Source organism: Petaurus breviceps, unplaced genomic scaffold (assembly GCF_028583685.1).
Source record: "Petaurus breviceps papuanus isolate PSGF00001 unplaced genomic scaffold, PetGlider_PUasm1.0 90650, whole genome shotgun sequence".
NCBI classification, from domain to species: domain Eukaryota; kingdom Metazoa; phylum Chordata; class Mammalia; order Diprotodontia; family Petauridae; genus Petaurus; species Petaurus breviceps.
The window spans coordinates 330315-348845 of NW_027187299.1; the positions used below are offsets into that span (position 1 = coordinate 330315).

The 18531-nt window shown below is 40.3% G+C and overlaps 2 protein-coding genes and 1 pseudogene across 2 annotated transcripts in view; 2 read left to right on the top strand and 1 right to left on the bottom strand.

The window, feature by feature from the left end:
* The window catches only part of TBCE (tubulin folding cofactor E), an 87694-nt gene extending 84140 nt beyond the window's left edge, over positions 1-3554 (bottom strand). The window contains exon 1 of the mRNA XM_069064827.1: positions 3400-3554. The gene's annotated coding sequence lies outside the window, so the exon portion shown is untranslated. The remainder of the gene's footprint in view (positions 1-3399) is intronic.
* Positions 3555-9073: 5519 nt separating this feature from the next.
* Positions 9074-10642, top strand: LOC138143605 (vacuolar protein sorting-associated protein 4A pseudogene; annotated as a pseudogene).
* Positions 10643-12896: 2254 nt separating this feature from the next.
* On the top strand, positions 12897-13318 carry LOC138143576 (ubiquitin-ribosomal protein eL40 fusion protein-like). The gene has a single exon (XM_069064821.1). It carries the CDS (start codon positions 12935-12937, stop codon positions 13316-13318), a length of 384 nt encoding a protein of 127 aa, XP_068920922.1. The 5' UTR covers positions 12897-12934.
* The last annotated feature ends 5213 nt before the right edge of the window (positions 13319-18531 follow it).

The window sequence follows — 18531 nt, forward strand, 5'->3', positions numbered from 1 at the left end:
ATACATACACACACAGAGATTTTCTGCTTACATTTTGCTTTTGCTTACACTATTCTCTTTATCTAAAATGCCCACTCTTCCACCTTCATCTGCTACTCACTCTTCAAAACAAAGTTAAATGCCACCAAAAGCCTTTTCTCATGCTCAAAGTAATTATCTTACCCTCGAAAGTCATATAGCATTTTGCTTATACCTCACATATTTTTTATAAAATAAAACTGAACATTATAAATTAATCAATCACCAAGTTTGTAAGTTCCTTAATAGGGTCTGTGACTCCTCAATGGATTGTGTTCAGAGAAAATTAACAGTTCCCAGAAGAATTGCAAACTATTAGCAACTATATTAAAGATTTTCAAATCATGAATAAAAAAAAATGCAAATCAAAAAAACCCATAGGTTTTCCTCACATTCAAAAAATTAACAAAAGTTAAAGATTAGAAGAGTCAGTATTGAGGGGCGGCCAGGTAGCTCAGCGAGTAAGAGCACCGGCTCCAGTGTTGAGATGACCTGGGGAATCAAATGCAGGCGCAGATACTTAGCACCACACCTAGAAATAACTGGCCACGTAACCTTGAGCAAGTGACTTAACCCCGATTGCTTAAAAAAAGAAGAGTCAGTATTGGAGAGGTAATGAAAAGACAGGAAAACTAATGCAATGCTGGTGAAGCCATGAATTAGTTCTGAGATTCTGAAAAGCAATTTGAAATTACGGTTTTTAAGAGTGACTAAAATGTCCATACCCTGGGATGGCTAGGTGGTGCAGTAAATAGAGCACCAGTCCTGGAGTCAGTAGGACCTAAGTTTGGAAATGACCTAAGACACTTAACACACACACAAACAAACAAAAAAAAAACCTAGCCGTGTGAACTTGGACGAGTTGCTTAACCCCAACTGCCCTCTAAAAAGCAAAAAAAAAAAAAAAGTCCATACCCTTTGACCCAGACATCCTATCAACTAAGGAATAGCTAAACAATTTTTGGTAAATTAATGTGATAGAATATTACTATACCATAAGAAACAATAAACATAAAGAAGCACATATACACCCTGTGCTATCTTAAGAATATGATGTCTGGGCTGCTAGTGATGAAAGAGTAAGTTCTGACTTAATTTTTATTTTTAAATACAATTAAAAATAAACAGCATTTGTTCTGAATAGTACTGCAATTCTTTTCTGTGTTTTGCTGTTTCATTTTGATCTAGTGATATACTGCAATTATTTTTTTTTTGGAGGGGGAAATGCAGGGCAATTGGGTTAAGTGACTTGCCCAAGGTCACACAGCTATAAAGTGTTAAGTGTCTGAGGTCGGATTTAAACTCAAGTCCTCCTAACTCCAGGGCCGATGCTCTATTCACTGTGCCACCCCTGTACTGCAATTATTAATGGTGTAGTGTAAATAAATTAGAGAAGTAAACCTGCATATAAAAATATACAAGTGTATATGCTTCTCTTAATTCTACTATTTACAAATGAGAAGCAGTCTACTATCATATTGGATAGAGTGCTGGACTTGGAATAAAGAAGAGCTGGGTTCATTTCAAGCCTCAGATTCCTCCTACTAGAACGTCCATTCACATAAGTCTCAGTTTCAGGAAATTCTCTAAGGCACAAACAAGCTTTGAATACTTCTTTACAGACTTATTTGCCAAACAGGGTATGTTTACATTTCAATCTTAATCTTCAAAAGAAAAGTTCAATTTTGACTATCATAATTTAGCTCTGGTGCTATTGAGCACTAATTTAGCCAAATGTGTTCTTCCTGCAACTGAGCAAGAAACAATATTATTATTGTAGAATGAACTCTTAAGTCACAGTCACAATGATCAACAGACCACACTAAGAACAAATCTCTCAGGAAAATGAAAAATGTATTTAAACACTACCACAATCAGAAGTCATTTCCATCACAAAAGCAAAAGAGAAAGGCACCATGGTATAATGGGAAAAGCAATGGTTTTGGAGTCAGGAAATCATGGTATTTATCTCCTAGTTTTACCACTGTATGATCTTGAGCAGATCACTTAAGACATGTGAGTCTCTTTCCTCCTCTCTAAAATGAATTTGGGCTGGATGATCTATAATATCCAAAATCTATAAGTCTATGTTATTTTACCAGACCCAAACATTTTAATCTAGGTCCAGCTGAAGTCCTATGCCTTCTAAACAGTCTTTCCCCAATGACCTTGATTCAGTTTATCCTCTCCTTCCTCTAACACACCGTTTGTACAATATATCTGGCATTAGCCTACTATATTGTTTTTTCCTAAAAGTTTATACTTTGTTTCATCAACTAAACTTTAAATTCCTTGAAAGCAGGGATTATTTCTTTGTATACCTCACAGAGCCTAGCACAGTGCATTAAACAAAGCATGAACTCAGATATTTATAATGAAAGAAAATACTCTAAAATTAGAAGAGTTTTAAGTATCACTTTGCTTGGCTGGTGGGAACTGGCTACCTGTATAAGCGAGTCGCAACAGAAAGAATGTTGCTTTTTAAAGTTTATACATATATATATATATATATATATATATATATATATATGTACATACATATATTTAAAACTCCCTTTATTCATTCATTCTTTCAACAAGCATTTATTAGGTGCGCACTAAGTGCCAGCCACTGTGCTAGGAAATTGGAAAATAAAAAACAAAAACTGTCCCGGCTCTGAGGGCTTCCGTTATACTGATAATAGCATGAACAAAGATAAACATTAAAAAATTATGCCAAGTAAATAAAATAATTTTCACAGTGGAGGACACTAGCAACTGGGGTGGAGGGTGGGAGAGACGGACCGGCAAGGCTGTCAGTATAAACCAGGTGTAGGAAGTATTTGACTGAGCCTATAAGGAAGTTAAAAACTTTACAAGACAGTTAATTAGGACATTCATTGTAAGCATGAGCGCGTTGGCAGGTGGGGAAGAGGAAAGAGAAAGGCTGTGCAAAGGTGAGAAGGGACTTCGCATGTGCAGGGAACAGCAAGGAGGCCAGTTTAATTAGATGGCACAATGCGTGAAGGATTGTAATATGCAGAAAACCTGGGAAGGCAAAACTGGTGCCAGATTGTGAAGGGTTTTAAGTCTGAGGATACCCAATCATAGAAGGCTCCTGCGTCATCGTTAGAAAGCTAAGGAAGATGGGAAGATGTAGCATCCATTTTAAAGAGGCAGGCTACGGACCCGCCCCTTCAAATTTCAGGTCTAAGTTTCTGCCAGTGATGTGATCTCGCAACAGCCTCCACGCCCTCCGTGCCCATGAACAGAAGCCGAATGGGGGCTGGGAAGAAGCCTCTAATCCCGCACCTCCAGGGGATAAATGCAACCTAGAAACAACAGGGAGCGGGGAACTACAGTGACTAGACTTCCCGGCCAGAGGCGCCTCCCCGACCTCACCTTCCCGTCCTAGGGGTGCTGGCGGGCCGACAAGGAGCTGGCTAGCAAGCTGTCACGAGTCCCATCTTCCAGTGTCTTCCGGTTCCCGTAGGAAGCTGGGCAACCGCGAGACAGGAAGTCCCGCCTCCCAAGCAATGCTGGGAACTAATGCTGGCACGCTATTCTCGCCCTGAGAGATGAAATGCCTGTCTCCAGGAGAAGGACTAGGGGAGAAGACCGGAGCGCAAAGGCGAGCGCGCATGCGCGTGGGGCTGGCCTGTGTGAGCGGATATGTGCAGGTCGGACTGGGCCATAAGCTAGTCTTGCTTCTTATTTTAGTTTAATAGTTCTGTTCGCTCACATCAGACAATCAACGAACATTTTAAAAATAATTTTTTAAATTTATTTTCAGTTACAAATTCTCCCCCTCCACACCGTTTCCCGTCTGTTGAGAAGGCAAGCAATTTGATAAGCATTATATATGTGAAGTCCTGCAAAACATATTTCCACATGAGCTATCTTAAAAGAAAAATAAATTGCTTCACTATGCAGGCAGAGTTCATTTAGAAATGGATAGTATTTTTCAAAACAAGTCTTTGGGAATTGTGGATCATTGTATTGATCACAGTAGCTGTCTTTCACAGCTGGTTATCGTTACATTACTATCAAAGAGCATTTATTAAAAGTCTGCTGTATGCGAGGAACTGCCCTCAGGAGCTGCGGTTACAAGGAAAGAGAATGAAACCAGTTTAATGGACTAATTAATTGTACTAATGCAGGAGTATATGTAAAAATACAACATAAAGTGAATAAATACACACATATATAAACATATACACAAACAAATACATATATATGCAAAGTTGTTAAGTACAAGATAGCTTGGGGAGGGTGGATTATTCAGACAAGTGTTTCAAGCATGTACTATGTGCCATGAACTATGTTAAATTCTGGGAAATCAGATAAAAGAAAACATTCCTATCCTCAAAGAGTACCAGTACAAGCATTTATTAAGTGCTTGTGATATACCAGGCACTATGCTAAGGGAATACAAAAGGAGGGGAAAACATACTTCCTGTCCTGAAGGACCTCACATTCTAAAGGGAGTGACAATGTGTATATAAATACAAGATATATACAGAGGCAGGATCCAAGTTCACAAATCTCATTGTCACTGCCTTCATTATATCTCTCCTATAAATCGACCTGTCATTCCACTTCCTCGACCACTACCCAACTTCATGTCCTCATCCCTCTCACCTGGATTATGGCCAAAGCCTTCTAATTGGTCTTCACTCTCTCTCCACTCCAATCCATCCAGCTGGCATGAAGCATTATACAGGAGGGGAAGGAACTGAGCCACTGCCAGATGTGGGATGGAGGCAACCAGGAAATGCCTTCTGGAAAAGGTGTGATTTATAAGGAAGACAGAGATCAGCTAACATTTATTAAAAACTACTATGTGCCAACCACTGTAGAAAGGACTGGGGATACAAAGAAACGCAAAAGACAGTGCCTGCTTTCAAGAAGCTTACAATCTAATGGAGGAGCCAACATGCAAACAACTATGTACAAACAAGATATATACAGGATAAATTGGAAATAATATTAGAGGGAAGGCAATAGGATAAAGGGTGATCTGAAAGGGCTTCTGGTAAAAGGCAGAACTTTAACTGTGATTTGAAGGAAGCCAGGGAAACTAGGAGGTAGAGATGAGGAAGGAGAGGGTTCCAAGCATGGAGGACAAGTGAGTGAGAAGCCTCTAAACTGGGAAATGGAATGTCTTTAATCAGGAGAGTAAAGACAGAAGCCGGTATCATTGTTGATGAAGTACATGAGAAGTGTAAAAAGACTGAAAAAGTAAAAAGTGCCAGATTATAGAGGACTTTGTAAGCCAAAGAGAAGATTTTATATTTGATCTTGGATGTCAGGGAGTGTCTGGAGGAGGGCCAACCAATACAAAAGCAGGATGGAGAAGGGTCTTGTTAGTAGATGAAGTGGGCCACTGTCACTGGATTGTAGAGTATGTGGAGTGAAGGGAAGTGTAAGAAGTCTAAAAAGGTGGGAAGGGGCCAGACTGGGAAGAGCTTTACATACCAAGGGAAGAATTTGATCCTGAAAGTGATAGGGAGCCATTGGAGTTCATTGAGGAATGAGAGGACATGGTCATACCAGGTCATACCTGGGCTTTAGAAATATCATTTTGTTAGCTCAATGAAAGATGGATTAGAATGGGGAGAGATCTGCTGTAAACCAGAGATTGGTGTAAAACAATTAGAAGGTTTTTACCATGGTCCAGGTGAGATGACATGATAACCTAAAGTAAGGTCATGGTTGATGAAGTGGAATGTAGGAAGATTTATATGAGACATATGGTAAAGGTAGTAAGGACAGAATCTGTGAATTTGAATCCTGCCTCTGCCACTTACTAAGTGTGTGATCATGGGAAAGTCATATGACTTCCGTGAGCCATAGTTCCTCCATAAAATGAGAATGGGCTAGTCATCCCCTGAGGTTCCTTCCTGCTTTAAATCTCTCTTCCTGTGTTCCCTTCCAGCTCTAAATTTATGCTTTAACAGAAAACTAAGAAGCAGCATGAAACAATGGAGATGGAAAGACCTGGATTCAAATTCTGCCTCAAATACTTGTATTGCTGTGTGACTCTGGATAAGTCACTTGAACATTCTGAGCTTCAGTTCCTCATCTGTAAAATGAGGGTCTTTAGGTTCTCTTTCAGCTCTAAATTTATGTACCTATTTTCCTTTCCATCTTGAAAACTATAGTTCTATGAAAGGCTTATATTCTACTGGATGAAACAAGATGAACAGAGAAAGTAAATTTTAAAATATCTTAACAGTAAATAGCAATTAACTGATGTAGAGTGAAGTAAGTAGTTGTATCAGCAATGCCATAATCACAATGCCTATGGAGATTACAGATATGCTGATATAATTATCCATCACAAAATACATCATGCTTGCCATATGGGGGAATAAACTAGAAAATTTATTAAGATACCAAAAGACTGAGTCCCAAAACCAGAAAGTGAAAGCCATCAGAGTAGTTATGACATTGGCACAGGTAGATAAAGTAGAAAGCACCCACATTTTCAAGCCTTTAAAACAGAACAGGCTACCTCAGGCAAAGGTCCTCCTCTCCCCACTCACAGCAACCACCTAGCATCCGGGAAGCGTGCTCCCAGCAGCTCCGGCCCCTGGCAGTCCTCAGCAGGAGTCCTTAGCAGAAATTCTGGCTAACTCAAAAAGGGCTTCGTGCTGCCGCTGCCTCTGCTGCTGCTGCCGCCGTCGCCACCACCGCCAGCCACAGCAGGAACTCTAGTTTGGCTTCCGCTTCCTCCTGCAGACAGAGAGTGAATACTGTCCACTGGTGAAGGACAGTGCTGTTTTTGCAGGACAGTCTCAGTAGCTCTGAACCAACAGCCAGGTTCCAGGACTTCTTCAACAACAGGACTGTCTTTTACTAGTGGACAAATCTGGCAAAACAACATCAAAACAGACAGACAAAGTACCAGCAAAACAGCCATGTCTACTCAGTCCTTGGCAGCTCCGGGGGCAGGTCTCAAAAGTCCAGGGAGATTCAAAGTGGCCCTCAGCAATCCTCTCAGTCTCTCTCTGCCTCCAAAGGTGCTGCTTCCAAAAAGTTCTTCTGCCTCTCTCCTGTGTCTCTCAAAATCTATGTCACCAGCTCCTCCCAGTTCAGGACTTTCTTTTCATGTCAACAAGTCCATTCCACAGGTGGGATTAACAAGCTCTGGGTTTTAACACAATCAAACCAAAAACCAAGCCAATACAAGGGAATCTTTAAATGCCATTACTATTACATCTACACACTGGTAGCCCACCAAAGACCAGCACCTTAGATTAACAGCTTAATATCAATTAGCTTTTACAAAGGGTCTTTTACTTTATTTTTAAATATTCTTTAATTCAATTTTGTTATATTTTCAGTTCTGAGTTCTCTCCCCTCCTTTCTCCCCCTCCTTTATTCATTGAGAAGGCAAACAAACAAATAAAAAAACAAAGCAAATCCCCTTATGAATATGTATAGTCAGGCAAAACAAATTCCTGCACTGGCTATGTCTAAAAAAAGAAAAGGAAAGAAAAAAAGAAAGGAAGAAAGAGAAGAGAAAGGAAAAGAAGAGAAAAAGACAAATGAAGAGGAAAAAAAGACTAAAGATACTTCAGTTTGCTCTCTGAGTTCATTACCTCTTTATCAGGTAGACGGTATGTTTCATCACAAGTTCATTGGAATTGTGATTGGTCATTGTGTTGATCAATGTTCCTAAGTCTTTGAAAGATGATTACCTTAACAATGTTGTTGTTATATAAATTATTGTCTTGATTCTGCACATTTCACTTTGCATCTGTTTAGCCTCCCCAAGTTTTTCTGAAACCATCCCCTTCATCATTATTAAATTATCTCTACTCTCCCTTTTTCAGGTCAGTTGTATTTTCTGTGAGATATTTCACATTTTCTTTTTTTTTGGAAGTTTGTCTTATTTTTTATTATTTTTTGATGTCTCATAAAATCATTAGCTTCCATTTGTTCTATTCTAATTTTCAAGAAGTTATATTCTTCTGTATAATTTTATATCTCTTTTTGCAAGCTGTTAATTCTATTTTCATATCTTTCTTCCTTAACTTTCATCTCTTTTCCTATTTTTAACTACTATTCTCAGTTAGCTTTTTAGCTCTTTTTAAACTCTTGCTTTAATTCTTCTAGGAATTGTTGTTGGACTTGTGGCCATGCTGCATTTTTTTTCTTTGAGGCTTTGCTTATAGATGTTTTCAAGTCATTCTCTTTTTCTGTGTTGGTATCTTGAGCTTCCCTCTTTCTGTCTTAGATCTTTATGGTGGGATCCTTTTTCTATTTGCTCTTTCTTCCAGCCTACTTCTTAATATCAGACTTTGTTAATGCTAAGCTCTGAACACTTTTGAGGGGAATGTCTGGCCTGAGCTTCTGTCCTCTTCAGTACTTCTGTTGCTTTAACTTGAGCTAGGGGCCTGCAAGATTTCAGTGCTCCCAAAGTGGTGTGATGTGAATCTGTTTACTTCCATCTTGGTCTGAGCCCTGCAAGTTCCTGGTCCAGGTTTTAATTTGTTAGCTTGTCCTTCTTTGGGAGTTTCAGTAGACTGCTGTTGGATTTAGTCACCATTAAAACAAGAGGGAAAAGTAGAAATTGAAAAAATCCACTGGTCATGACCTGAACAAAATACTAAAATGAAAACTCCTAGGAACATTATAGCCAAAATCCACTAGCAGTTTTAAAAAAGGTACTGTAAGAAATCAGAAAGAATTCAAGTACTGCAAAGCCACAGTCAGGACCCTGCATCATTTATTATTTTGCTACCATAAAGGAGCAGAGAGCTTGGTAAAAGATATAGGCTTATAACCAAGAATAACTTACCCAGTAAAACTGAGTATAATTCTATAGGGGTGGGGATGGGATGAGAAATGGATCTTTAATGAAATAGAAGACAAATGAAATAGAAGACTTCCAAAAATTCCTGTTGAAAAGATCAAAGCTGTGTAAGATCTTTGAAGTGAAAACAAAGTAGTCAAGAGAACATAAAAGGTAAACATGAAGGAACAATCATAAGACACTAAACACAAACTGTTTTTATTATAACATGGGAAGATGATACATGTGTCCCCGCAGAGCCTTGTCATCCTTAGGGGTCATAAAGGGAGTCTAATTAGACAGAAAGCCTGGAAGTGGTTTTGTCTTGATGATCATAAAAGAATGGGAGTGAAGCCGAGGCCTCCCTGCCAGGCCCCCACCCGTCCTGGACCCAGCGTCCTTTGCCTCCCTTAGGGGCCCACACCAAGGACAGAACCAGCGCCGCGGGCTGCTGGGGCCGCCCGGGAGATGAAATGACAACTTCAGCTCTCCAGAAGGCCATTGATCTGGTGACGAAGGCGACAGAGGAGGACAAAGCCAAGAACTATGAGGAGGCATTGCTGCTCTACCAACATGCTGTGGAATATTTCCTACACGCAATCAAATATGAGGCACACAGTGAAAGCGAAGGAGAGCATCCAGGGAAAGTGTATGCCATACCTGGACCGGGCTGAGAAGCTGAAGGATTACTTACGGAATAAAGACAAGCAAAGCAAAAAGCCGGTGAAAGAGGCTCCAAATGACAGCAAGGGAAGTGACAGCTACAGTGAAGGACAGAATCCAGAGAAAAAGAAGCTGCAAGAACAGCTGATGGAGGCCACTGTCATGGTGAAGCCCAACATCCGGTGGAATGATGTGACCGGACTAGAGGGAGCCAAAGAAGTCCTTAAAGAAGCCGTCATACTGCCAATTAAGTTCCCACACTGTTCACAAGCAAGCGCACCCCCTGGAGGGGGATCCTGCTCTTTGGCCCTCCTGGCACAGGGAAATCTTACCTGGCAAAGGCTGTGGCAACAGAAGCCAACAACTCCACCTTCTTCTCTGTGTCCTCCTCAGATCTGATGTCCAAATGGCTAGGGTAGAGTGAGAAGGTCGTCAAAAACCTCTGAGTTGGCTTGGCAGCACAAGCCCTCTATCATCTTCATTGATGAGGTGGATTCCCTCTGTGGATCCTGGAACGAGAATGAGAGCGAGGCTGCCCGGAGGATCAAGACAGAGTTCCTGATCCAGATGCAGGGGGTCAGGAACAATAATGATGGCACCTTGGTCCTGGGCGCCACAAACATCCCGTGGGTGTTGGATTCAGCCATTAGGAGGCTGAATTCGTTGAAAAACGAATTTACAACCAACTGCCTGATGAAGCAGCCCGGACCCAGATGTTCCAGCTGCGTCTGGGGAACACCCCACATAGCCTCACCGAGGCCAACATCCTTGAGCTAGCCCGGAAAACCGAGGCTACTCAGGAGCAGACTTCAGCATCATCATGAGGGATTCTCTCATGTAGCCTGTGCGAAAAGTGCAGTCAGCCACACACTTCAAAAAGGTTCGGGGCCCTTCCTCCTACCAATCTCCAGGAGACCCTGGAGCCATTGAGATGACTTGGATGGATGTACCCAGTGACAAGCTGTTGGAGCCTGTGGTGTGCATGTCGGACATGCTTCGGTCTCTGGCCACCACGGATCCACTGTCAATGGAGAAGACCTTCTGAAAGTAAAGAAATTCTCAGAGGACTTTGGACAGGAAGGAGGAGGTGACTTCTGCAGATGAAAAGCTATTCAAATCAAAAGAAATTAGGTCTGTAGTGAAGACTGTCGGTCCATTTTTCACAGCTGCCTTTTCCTCCTTCTGCCTGTGGGAACAGAACAGTATTACTGCACTTAAAGAGTTCCTCTCCTGGAAATGGCCTAATAAACCTTTTTCCCCTCTTAAAAAAAAAAGAAGAAGAATGGAAAGGGAAGGGAAGGGAAGATGAATACACTAAGGCAGGAAAGGGAAATAAAAAGTTAGGGAAATGTACATAATTGAGGGGTCTAAGTAAAAGTTTATACAAACAAGAAGGAAAGGGATAGGGGAGCAGCTAGCACAAACTTTACTTTCCTCTGAAATGGTCAAATGAGGGAAAAATATGTACACAGAGAACTGGATGCTATTTCACTCAACTTAGAAATAGGGAAAAGGAGGGAAAGAGGAGAAGGAAGAAGGGGGATTAGAGGAAAGGTGGATTAAGGGAGGGGTTAGTCTTAAAACAAATTCTAAATAAAGATGTATAGAAATATTTTTAGGTTTTTTTTTTTTTTATGGTGGCAAAGAAGTAGAAACTGATGAGAATGCCCATCAATGGGGAAATGGCTGAACAAATTGTGGTATATAAACATGTTAGCATACTATTGTGCTGTAAGAAATGAAAAAGGAAATAGTTGTGGAGAATTCTGAAAAGACTTTTGTGGACTGATGCAGAGTGAAATGAACAGAAGCAGGAAAAGAATCTATATAATGACAATACTGTAAAGATAAGCAACCTTGAAAGATTTAGGAATTCTGATAAGTGTAATGACCAACCTTGATTCTAGAGGACTAATGATGAAACATGCTGTCCACCTTCTGATAGAGAAGTGAAAAGACTCAGAGTTGAATCGAAAATATTTTTTCAAAGGTCAATAAGGAAATCCATTTTGCTGTTCTATGTGTTTATGTTATTCTTTTTTTTTAGTCATTTCAGTTGTGTCCAACTCTTCATGATCCTAGTTGGGGTTTTCTTGGCAAAGATACTGGAGTGGTTTGCCATTTCCTTATCCAACTCATTTTACAGATGAGGAAACTGAGGCAAACAAGGTCAAGTGACTTGCCCAGGGTCACATAACTAGTAAGTTTCTGAGGCTGTATTTCAACTCAGGTTTTCCTGACCCCAGGCTTGGCACTCTACCCACTGTGTCACCTAGCTTCCCCAATCTGTGTTTGTAACAGGCTTTTTCTTTTTCTTTTTTTTTTTTTCCAATTTTTGAGGTTAGAAGTAAAAAAGAATTTTGCTAATTAGAAAGTAAAATTTAGAATTGAGCCAGTCAGAGGAGTGAAAAGTAGATTGGGCAGAGACTTTCCTATTATGTTGATGAGGCACCTGATTCAGTCCATAATCCCTCTAGCTCCCTGTTCCTCAGGAGCTTCATCCCCTCTGATCCCCGTCATCATCAGGAATCATAGAGGGAATTTAATAGGAGGGTCTGGGAGTAGTTATTTTATGTTTTCATGACCTTAAAAAAAGAAAAGGGAAGGGGTAAGGGATACACTAGATAAAGGGAAGAAAGAAAGCGTAGGAGAAATTATAATTTGTGTGCATGAGTAGGAGACAATAGAAAAAAGGAAGGAGTGAGGGGAGTGAGCATCATTTGAACCTCACTTTCATCTGAATCAGTCAAAGGAGGCAAGAATACACTTAATCCATATTTATTCAGCACATACTTTGTTACAGAAACACAGCTGGATACAGAAATTCATTTCAAATGGAACTGGAAAGAATGAGGAAGAAGGGAGAAGGGAAGATAAGAGGGAGAATAGCGGAAGGAAGTAGGCCTAAACAAAACAAACTCTAACCCTGGAAGGTTGAAAGAAGGGGCTTAAATGTAAAGAAAGGATAACATACCTGTAACTGAGCTCTGAGCAAGGAAAGAGAAGAGGGGAAGGAGAACAGAAACTGATTGTATCAGACCTAGAGCTCTAGTCTTGGGTATCTTCTCTCACTAGCCTCTTTAAAGAGTGGGTGGGTGGGAAAATGTAGTCAGCACAAGGACCAACCGATGGTTGGTTCTAGAGAACTAATGACTAAACATGCTATTCTCCTGACAGATAGGTGAGGGAGTCAAAATAAAAATGAATAAACATTGTTTTTAAAAAGGAAAAGGAGAAGAGAATAAGTATTTACACAGCACCTATTATGGTCCAGACACTGTGCTAAGTGCTTTTCTTTTCCCCCAAGATCTAATACAATTTATAAACAGAGAGACTTTCATCCCCTAAAAATGCAGTTATTTCTCTATAATATAAAAAATAATTTTGGAAAGGCAGTGAAGGAGTGGTATCCGCTTCCGGTGGCCTCTTTCTCTTCAGCAAGATGGCCAAGCGGCAGGCACAGCTGCAGAGATGCAGATCTTTGTGAAGGCCCTGATGGGCAAGACCATCACGCTTGAGGTCGAACACAGTGATGCTATTGAGAATGTCAGAGCCAAAATCCAAGACAAGGAAGGTATCCCACCAGATCAACAATGCCTGATTTTTGCTGGAAAACATATAGAAGATAGACGAACTCTCTCTGACTACAGCATCCAGAAAGAGTCCACTCTGCACTTGGTGCTGCGTCTTCGAGGGGGCATCGTTGAGCCTTCCCTTCGCCAGCTGGCTCAGAAGTACAACTGTGACAAGATGATCTGTCTCAAGTGTTATGCCCACCTTCACCCCCACGTTGTAAACTGCCGTAAGAAGTGTGGCCACACCAACAATCTGCACCCCAAGAAGAAGGTCAAATAAAGACCAGCCTCAGGACCCAGTTTTGGTTTGGCTCCCTTGACTGAAGTACTCTTGAGTAGTCTGTTGTAACAACGTCTTGTTCCTGGGTTTAATGGGACTGATATCAATAAAATCCCCTTTTAGTTGAGAAGCAGGGAAAAAGGTAATAATTTAATAGAATATTGGGGGTGGAGGGAGAGAGCAGAAGATGAAACAGAATTTGCCCAAGCACTTTTACAAATATTTCCTCCTTAGATCCTCACAGCAACCCTGTGAAGTAGGCGCTATTAGTCTCATTCACAGTTGAGGAAACGGAAGCAAACAGACTTTAAAGTCACACAGCTAATAAGTGTCTGAGGCCAAATTTGAATTCAGGTCTTCGTAACACCAAACTCAGTGCTCTATCCTCTATCCCAACAGTTGCCTTAAAACAACAACTAGCTAAGTGTAGCCACTGATGGAGGACTTTCTTTGACTAAAATTAAAAAATGCTGGAGTAAGATTAAAGAGATAACATAAGTGAAATTCATGTAGTATATCATTCATGTGCATACCATTACAGCAAAGAATTTAGAGCCAAAAGTTCACAAAGTTCACACACACACAAAAAAACTTCCTATGAGCTTGAAGTCTGCAAAGCTGATTGACAGGAAATAGGGAAGTTTGGAAGAGGGCTGAATTAAAAGAAGGATGAAGGCCTGGAGGAAGTATGAGCTCTGCTTTGATATGTTGATATATTGATGTGTTATATTTGAGATGCCTTATAAGATATGCAGGGAGCTATCCAGCAGGCAGTTTGTGGTGTGGTACTGGAGAGAGATCAGGGCTAGATATGTAGATCTGGGAGACATCTGCATAAAGGTGATAATTAAATCCTTTGAAGCTGATTAGGTTGCTGAAAGAGAGTTATAGAGGGAATAGAAAAGGACCCAGGACAGACTCCTTAGGTACATTCACATATAAGGAGTGGGTCATGGATGATAAGCAAGTAAATACAATTTATCAGGGAAGTAGGTAGAAAACCAGGAAAGTAAAGTCACAAAAATTCCAGAAGAGAAGGTGTCTAGAGGAAAGGGGTGAATTGCCAGCATCAAAATGTTATAGAGAGTTTATGGAGGATGAGAAAGAAGGGGTGAAAATATTGGATTTTGCTATTAAGAAATCATTGATAATCTTGAAGAGAGTAGTTTCAGCTGGCTTCACAAGCCAGATTGCAAAGATGTAATTGGGGCCTGACCCATGCACAGATTCCATCAGCTTGCTTGGCTAATACAATCTCCCCATATGGAGAAGCTGGGAAATCTACTCTGGGGACAGTCATGATGACATGTTAATAAAAGTACCTTGGAGGGACTATGGTTCATACTCAGATGTTCTCTCACTGGTTGCACCTGGCTAACCAAGGTTGAAGAGGAGGCTAATTGGTTGCAGAGGTATTCAAAAAGAATTGTTGAGTTTAGCCACTTTTCTCTTGGCCTCATTTGCTGATTCCTTTGCTCGTGGTGTCTGGAGAGACAGTGCTATAAGGAGAGAGGCCATGAGGCCTTTTCCTATCTGAGGCTATATGGCCCTATGAAAAGGCTTATGTCAGTGATCATTCCATTTTGTTGTTGTTCGAGGTGAAGAGAGTAGAGTTTCATGACCTTGTGAGTTTTGAATGGTTCACAATTGTTTTGCTGTTCCAGTGTCTGGCTTCCAGAGTCAGTGCTGCATTGCTATCCCAAACACAAATGAGTAACCTTCAAGAGTGACCTCTAGGACACATCAAACAGTAATGCTGCATGTGGGCATGAACTTAGTGGCACCAGGGCTATATAGGAACTAAGATAAATTGAGCCTTCTCCCTCCCCTCCACATAACAGTAGTGAAAAGGAAAGTAGGCTCCTTGAGTGTTGGGGGAAGATAAAGTAAAATATCCCTTTGGGGAAAAAATTGAATGGAACTGAGGTGCTAGTCCAGTGGGGAAAACAACTGGTGGGAGCTTCAAACTAATTGGCAGGAGAGAAAAGAAACACTCCACAAATTCCTTAAGCACCCCGAGGGGACCAGGCAGCCACTCTGGTTCTGGAAAAGAGAGCCAAGAGTATGTAAGCTACACCCTAAGTCTCTCCCTATTCCAATCTATCCTCCATTCATCCACCAAAATCATTTTTCTAAAGCACAGGTCAAACTGATGGGGTACCTGGGGTCTAGGTCAAACCAACTTATAAAACCAGTCTGTGAGGGTTTGACCTAGACCCCAGGCACCCCATCAAGACTATGTCACACACTCACCCTCCCTACCTCCTTTAATAAATTCCACAGGCTCCTTATTGTTCCCAGTTCCAAATACAAAATTCTCTGTTTAGCATTCAAAGCCTTTTATAATCTAACACTCTCCTACCTTTCCATCCTTCTTACACCTTACTCCCAGTCATATACTCTTCTATCCAGTTAACACTGGCATCCTTGCTTTTCCATGAACAAGATACCCCATCTCTCTACTCTGGAAATTTTCTCTGGCTGTTTCCCATTCCTGGAATGATCTCCCTCCTTATTCCTACCTCCTGGTCTTCCTGGCTTCCTCTAAGTCCCAAATAAAATCTCATCTATAGGAAGCCTTTCCTATCCCCTCCTTGATTCTATTGCCTTACTTTTCTTGTGTCCTATTTTTCCTGAATATAGCTTATTTGTACATATTTGTTTGCTTGCTGTCTCCTCCAATAGACTGTGAACTCCAAGGACAGGGACTGTCTTTTGCCTCTTTTTGTATCCCCAGCACTTAACAGAGTGCCTGGCACATAATAGGCACTTAATGTTTATTGACTGACTGAAAAAAGGTTGAAAAGCAAATAGGATAATAGGGAATAGAATTTCTCAGTTGGCAGTGAGAGGATAAATATAGAATTATTAAAAAGTGTAGAAAGGGTGATCAGGAGAGATCTTAGTGAGAAAGAGTTTTAAATCCCAGGAGCTAGACATGCACCCAAACACCTTGCTGGATTGACACAGTGAACTCTTTATTGGTTCCTTGTGCCCAGAGCTGTCTGAGTAATGATTATGCATTGAAAGTAGGGACAGAAACTTATCAGACATTATCAGCCCCTTCTGGGCTATGGGACTGGCCCTGCCTTTTTGGCAGTCTCCTCTTATAGACTGTGGTACAACAAAGTGGAGCACAGGGGATTTCTCTTCACTCCCAGTGGCACTGTCATCTTGTAGCAGAAGCACCTAGCAGTGGAAGAAATGTGCTCGCCTCAGGGAGCTTGGGAGACTGGAGATGAATTGAATTCTTGGGTGCCTTATTTTAACTGCTTCTCTTTCTGAACTCATTTTAGCAACTAGCAATCTTCAGTAATCAGCTTTTCAGCTTTCAGGAGTTCGTGAGGTCCAGAGTCAAGTGTATAAACCCTAAGGAAGATTTACTTAAACACACATTTTTGCAGGGGAGAATATTGCCAATCACTCTGCAGCTAGATAACTAAAGTCAAACCAAGGTAGACCAGAAGATCAGCACCTTGATCTAAGTTGTTCAGACATTGCAGGACTAACATAAATTAGATAATACATATTGAGCAATCCCACAAAGGATCTTTTTTTAGCTTTTGTGGGGATAGAATGCATGTAATGGGCTATGTAAATGTTTTAAGTATCTTGTATTTATTCATGCATGCCTTTGAATTCTTTTCAATTTCTGTGGCAGAGGAAATACTGTCTCCTATTTCCTTCAAAGCAGCTCAAGAACTACCCTCTATGAGATGCCTTTTCCATTTCCTCCAGCTTCTAGTTTTGTCTTTTCCAAACTACCTTTTATTTATTTTGCATATGTACTGTGCACAGACACAAATGGCATATTTTATTAAAGTATGTTTCCAGGAAATTTTATTTTTTATTTTTGTTAAAGGGAACATTTCTTGAATAAGGACCTTAATTTAGGACTAAAATTATTTTTTAAGCTAACAACTAAACTTTACTTAAAAATGAAAAAATATTTAAATAAGACACAAAATAAAAAAAATTGAGACATTAAGATATTCTAGCTCATACCCTATACACACAAAAGTATAATTCTGTATATATTTATGTTCATGTTGGCATCCTGCTCTGATAAAAACACGCCTGCCTTTGTGGCAAGGACTATTTCATTTTTTTTCTTTATATCTATGATGCCTAGTACAGTGACTGGCACTCAAATATATATGAAGCACTTTGCAAACTTTAAAGTGCTTTATAAATGTTAGCTATTATTATTAATAATAATATTTATTACTTGATGTTTAAAGAATGGTTTGCTTTAGGAATAACACTTAGGCAACTGTGGAGGTTGGAGAGTGGAGAGATCAATTAGCAGGTTATTGCAATAGTTCAGGTGATAAGGGTCTGAAATAGGGTGAGAACTGTGTGAGTAGAGAAAGTGGGACTGTGAGTAAAAGCAACATGATATGACAACCAATTAAATATGGGAGAGAAAAAGAACTTTAAGTTGGTGGTTAAATTGCAAACCTGGGTGACTAGGAGGATTATGGTATCCTCAAAATAAATAGAAAAATTAGGGAACAGGATGAATTTTGGGAGAAGGATGCATTCAGTTTTGGATGTGGTGATTTTGAGATGCTTCTTGGACATCCAGTTAGATATAGCCATAGGCAGTTGTTGCAGGACTGGAGCTCAGGAGAGATTAGGACTGAATAGATATAGAAAGATATATAGATAAATCTGAGAGTTATTAGAATCAATCAGTCAATCAATAAACATTTATTAAGTACCTATTATGTGTCAAGCACTGTGCTAAGTGCTGTGTATATATAAAGAGGTAAAAGATAGTTCCTATTCTCAAGGAGCCCATAATCTAATGGTATAGAAATAATCATTGAGCCCATGGAATTTGATGTCATCAAATGAAACTATATAAAGAGAAGCATATAAAGAGAAGAGAGCCCAGAACAGAGCCTTGAGGTATACACATAGGTGACAAGACATACCTTATGATTCAGCAGAGAAGACCTAGAAGGAACAGCCAGACAGGTGGAAGGAGAATCAGGGGAAGAGAGTATCTAGGAGAATTTGGTTAATGTGTCAAATGCTGTGCATAGGCTAGGAATAGTGAAAACCAATAAAAGTTTGATTTAGCAATAAAAAGATCATTGTGGCCTTGGAAAGAACAGGAAGCCTGATAGCATAGCATTGAGAAGTTGGAGGCAAGAAATTGGAGACAAGGAAAAAAAAAACATCTTTTTTCTAGTAGTTTGGCTATA